At 44.9% G+C, this 5,581-nt stretch overlaps 1 protein-coding gene across 1 annotated transcript; it reads left to right on the top strand.

The window, feature by feature from the left end:
- Nucleotides 1-6: 6 nt before the first annotated feature.
- LOC113962165 lies at nt 7-5,338 on the top strand (the record flags this gene model as incomplete). The annotated part of the gene is made up of 4 exons (XM_027672965.1): nt 7-180; nt 1,625-1,782; nt 3,024-3,070; nt 5,057-5,338. Coding segments are annotated over exons 1-4 (652 nt in total), but the record flags the coding sequence as incomplete, so codon positions are not given.
- Between the last annotated feature and the right edge of the window lie 243 nt (nt 5,339-5,581).

Here is a 5,581-nt window from a genome sequence, read left to right as displayed (position 1 = left end):
CTGTCAACTTCCCAGATGCTCTTACCCTCCAAGCCCTTGCCTCCCATCCAGAACAGCCCTCCTTCCTTGGAGCCCAGCAAGATGTGCAACAGAGAGCAGGAGCGTGGGGAAAATGGCCCAGGCTGTGATGACAATGAGGGTAATAACAAGGAGCTGATAACAGAGGAAAGAGAATGCCAGGTAAGGAAAACAAGCCAAATCCTGTGTGGTCAATTTTCAGTTTATGCCATGTAGACAGAATTCTGAGGTCTTCTTTCCCCGTGGTGTACGTGAATGGAAGCAGCTGAGCCACGGAAGAGCTCAGAGGGACATCGGGCTTCAGGCTGTCTTTGCAGTGTGTGTGCTGCAGACTTCGTCCCCTGCATTGATGTGTATCAATAGATATTGCTATCAATACCAATATGTTGTGGTTACAGTTCCAGACACTCCAGTGTCTTAGTGGTGTTTTATATCAGCTCTGTCTGGTTTTGATGGAAAAAAATATTTGCTGGAGCGGGCAGTCCTGCAAACTCAATTCTAGGTTCCCTCAGCTTTTGAGTTGTACGGCCATGCCCTTCTGCACAGTTGTCTCTAATAATATTTCTAGGCTTCATCAGCTTCTGTGCAGCTTTGTCCTCTGCCATGGGTCTGTCCAGAGGTAAGTGATGGCAGGTGGCCATGGGGAGTGCAGTCCAAACTCCATCCACACGACTGGGGATCCCTTTGCAAGAGGGACAGGAGCTTCAGTTATTTTGGATTTGCTGTGGTGTGCAGGAGAAAGCAGATGAACAGCAACTTTTTTAAACAGAATAACCAATAAAAAGCCTTGTGTACTTGATTTCAGCCTTGCTGATAAAGGGCCAAATGTATCCCTGACATTAGCTGATCATTTCACTGAAGTTTGACCAGGTCCCAATTTGGCTTTTTAGCTCTGCCAAAAATGATGGGATACTAAGGAAGGGTGTGCATCTGCCCCTGCTCCCTCCACCCTCCTTGCTAGCCATGATGTGGGGGGCCTGAAGCAACTAGAGCAGGAAGAGACCTTACACAGAGCAGCAGGGCAGGGAGCTCTGCTGAACTTAATAAATGACAGTGAGCCTGCGAAGATGAATTGTGTGGGACCTGGAGAGCACTGAGCATGCAGAGAGCACATTAGCATCTGGGATGAAAGGCTGGTGGGGGGCTGTAGGGGAAGGGCAGAAGCAGCAAACATTACAGGCTTGAGAAAAGCAGTTTTTGACATGGTGCAGAATGATTTTATGGGGACTTGGCAGGAGATCAGCAATAGCTGGTAGGTGCTTTAGGGACAGTGAGAGGATAGTGACCTAAATCCATTCCCATACCATCCAAAAGGCCAAGAGAGGCAGTGGCACCTCAGAACATCTTTATGCCAAGCATGTGGATGCCAGATGGTAATGCAGCCACACTGCCAGAGAAGTGAGTGCGGGAAGAGAGCTGGCAAATTTGAGACAGGATCTCTCCCTCACCACTTCCCTTTCCATTGCCCATCCTGGGCCAAGCTGCTCTATCAGTTTGACTTTCCTTTTCCTGCCAAGTCCTAGCTAAAAGCATGGCTAAACTTCTTGTGGCATCAAAGGGGAAGGGCTGGGTGCTTGAGCTGAGCACTGTGTTCTGCTGTTTCCAGGATTCCCTGCTGCCTGTGCATTGCAGTGGTGGGGATATGAAGAAAGGGCCATTGGGACCGTCTTTGATCCCCCCTATACCTAAGTCAGTAAGTCCACCTCTTGGCAGTGCTGCAGTGTCTCTCCCAAGCTCTCAGCACCAAGAGGCCCAGGACACGAGGTAAGCCAAGGTGTCTGCTGCTCCAATGTGTTGTTCACCTTGCACTTTTCATCTCGTGAGGTTATTTTCCACAGTCAGCTCTCCAATGTATTTATGCAAACCTTTGTGTATTCACCATTTTGCCTGTCTATAATGATCCAGCACAATGTCAAAACCAACACCATACACTCTAAGAGCAGAGGTGATGGTGGGGAAGAGGAGGCAGGACTTAAGAGGACGTTAAAACAGGTCCTCTGTTAGACTCAGCTATCGATTCCCTCTATAATTTTTGTAGTGTTATTTGGGAACTGTATTGCATGAATCTGAATGCAGCACTTGGTTTTGTGATCTTTGACTGCCAGTTTCTGCAAGAATGTTTTAGGGCAAATACTGGCTATTGTAGAGCTGTCTGCAAATTCAGATGCTGCTTCTGTAAATGTCAGTCATAACTTCTCCATGTCTGGGCCTCCACTGTGAAATGAGAGCCAGATAAATTTTGGTTTATGGATGTATAATCCTATAGATGTTTAATATTTACATAAGGTTTTAAGATCAAAGAGGGCAAGGTGTTAGAGAACAGTTATAGGACTGTAACTGATGGAAAGATATTTTCTTGGATATGCATGAGGAAATCTAGCTGTCAACCTTATCCTAGTTATAACAATAAATAACGAGTCACGGAAATATCAGTCCAATTTAAAAGCTTCAGTATGGCTTTTAAAGTGCAATCTGAATATACTTACCTACCAACTGAGTTGGAAAAACCCTTTTTCTTCTTGAAAGAGCAAGGAGGTGTAATATTATCCTCAGGAGACAGCACTGGTATTACAGTGTGTAGCAAGATGCTGTCATCAGTTTAAGCCATGACCAGGCAAAGTTAAGCTTCTGCAGCAGTGCAAAAGTAGCTGCCCTCAATACAGACTTATGACTGCCTTAACATCTCTTGCTGGTTCAGAGAGGCTGTATATACCAGTAAGAGCCACTTAACTCCAAAAGGAGAGACAGCAGAATTGGATAGTTATGACACAAACTGAAGAATGGCTCCAGTGTTTCAGCTGGAGCTTGATGAGCTCTGTCTGACTCCAGCAACTGAAAGGTCAACGACAATTAATCAGCTTTGCGTATTGTTGATTTTATGTGTTGCATTTCCTCCTTCACCAGAATGACCATGCTGAGAAAGTTTGTGTCCTTTAATGTTACACCCATCCCCCACCTTCTCATTCTATCTCCTCATATGTTCCTTTATCCTCAATTTTCTCAAGGCTAAGATCAATCAGCAGAAACGAAGAGAAGAACTCTAAATATCTAGGTAGGTACAGGGCATGTCTGTCCTAAAATGACCATAGGAATCTGAAAGTTTGCTTGAAAACTATCCTGTAACTTTTTTCAGTTCCTTGATGGGCTCAGACGACTCCCCCAGAACCCAGTCACTGGGAAATATGCTTTGATGGTGCAGTGAAAATTATTCCAGACTGAAGTGTAGAATAGCAGGAGCTGGAGGGGTACCTTGGGGCCCTGGAAATGCACATCAGAAAAAGAGAACATTCCTCTACATTGTGTGCATACCTTTTATCTCCCTGCACAGTTTCTAATGTCACAATTATTAGAGAAAAAGGCATTTAGCATGAAATGAGAAATGTTCCCACTCCTCCCTCATACACTTGAAGGAGAAAACCTTCCCTTGGGGCAGATTCTGAGCCGAATCCTTTGAGAGCTGAAGTAGATTCATCAACATTGCCTGTTTTTGCACTGGGAGAAATAGTGAAATCTCCTGTGATAGAAAGACCTTGTAAATTTTCCATTTACAGAGAAAGAGACTTAAAAAAGGATCCGGCCTATGCAGAATCTGAGCTTCTCATCCTCTTAAAGCACAAGCCTAAATTAAATGCTGAGGTTTCCTTTGTACAACTCATTTACCTCAAACCACATATGCCAGGTTCATGATTACAAATCTCTTTCCCTGCATTACCTGCCTATGGCAGCATTGCAAACTGAGGCTGGGCTAGGAGATGCCTTATGGCTTGCCCTCCCCTCCCTGCCTTGCCTTATCACTAGCAATAAGAATTCTACAAGACAAAATGCAGTGTCTGGTGCATCTGTGTCAGCCAATACTTGAAAACCTCAATAGTTGAAAACCTCAATGACACCATTGCTGTCCCTTTGCCTCCTGTTGGTTTATAGTGATAGGAGAGAGGAGAATTGAACAAATAATTTTGCTGATGCAGAAAAAGGGATAAGATCCACTGGTCCCTCGGCTCAGTGTTAGTTCTGCCAGTAATGGGCATGTCCCTTCAGAATGATTCCTTTACTGCTGATATGCAGCTAGAATACTGAATGCAACTAGGGAGAAGTGTTGCTGAGTAAGTAAGGTGACATTTTTGCAGGATACATTTTGGACTAGAAATGAGCTATATCGTTAAACCTTATCTGTCTCTCTTTTATTACTGACCTGACCATTCCACAGGGGGAAAAAAATCCTGATTTAAGAAAGTTATTCCTCTTTTATGGTTTGGCTGCCACATGATTTTATCATCTGTGAAGCCATGTAAAGAATGATTAGTTCTCTGAGTTTTAACAGCTCTGTTGGAGAGTATTTCAGAAGGAGCTGCCCTGTGCTATTTCTATTAAGAAATTTTGAATTTTCAGGAACAGCCAAGATCACAAATTCTTTGAGGCAGATCATGTTTATCATGGATTTGTGAGACTTTCCAGTAAAGGAAGCAGGGAATAAATCCCTGTAACAATGAAGCAGAACAGAAGTACAGTGTTTGGGTGGCCAATTTGCACCCTACAGATATAGGCCCATTGAATACTGGGGACATCTAGTGCAGAGTGCAAAGCTTCCTTTAATTATAATACCTGGTGATATGGTTTGTGTCCTAGTCTTCTTTTGTTGTGAAGAGAAATAAAAAGCCCCAACAAAACCCAGCCCAAAATTCAATGGGAATTACAGAAACAAAGGACTTAAACACTAGCTTTGGAAAGCATCTACCTCCTAGACAGTGTCAAATTCTAGAGACCATTGTGGATTGCCTACTGTTTGGAAGGAAAGAGATCCTGTAATCGTGGATGGGCAAATAGCAACACATAAGCAAATTAGTAGAATCTCTCTCCTGGCTTGCTAGTTCAGTACTGTTAAGGGGAATTAAACTGATGCTAGTTTCATGAAAAATAAAAACTGATCTTCTGAAATGAATGATAAGAAAAAACCCTTAAATGCCTTACCCATTAGGTGCGTTCGTTGTAAAGGAGTGAGGTCAACTAACTCAATTCCTCCCTTTTACCTGGTCTACAGCTTCTTCTCAGTCCATACCAAAAAAACAGATGAAGAGGACAACAGATTCATGGTGTGGGGAAGGACCTGAGAAGCCTCCATACCCAAGTAGCCTCATTCCCCCGTTTGGCTGCAAGGCTGGTGTGTGGAACCTCGGCACTGGCAATGGAGGTCACCGCTCCCACCTCGCTCACGGGGCCCTGACCCAGGAGCCCCGAGAGAGGGAGATGAGCAGCGCTGCCCCCACAACCTCTCCTGGCCAGGACAAGGGGAAGACTGAGCATCTGGTAGCCTCACAAAGAGGTAAGGCGGGAACTGTCCCTCTGTGTGGTGGGAGGAAGGGTCTTTTCCCATCCTAGAGAGCCTGTGCACATTCCCAGTGAACAGTTCTCCCCTGCACGTGCCCCCCTGCAGTAACCTGTCCTGCCAGGTTGTTCCTCTGGTAGCTCTGTGGAAGTGGGTCAGAGTTGTCCACTGGCCTGCTTGGGGTGGCTGCCAACATGAGCATGTTTCCCCGTGCAATTGTTTTGAAGTTTCCAAGAAATC

This window comes from Neopelma chrysocephalum, unplaced genomic scaffold (genome assembly GCF_003984885.1).
Source record: "Neopelma chrysocephalum unplaced genomic scaffold, ASM398488v2 Primary Assembly neopelma1_114827, whole genome shotgun sequence".
Classification (NCBI taxonomy): Eukaryota; Metazoa; Chordata; class Aves; order Passeriformes; family Pipridae; genus Neopelma; species Neopelma chrysocephalum.
This window is presented reverse-complemented; position numbering and strand designations above follow the sequence as displayed.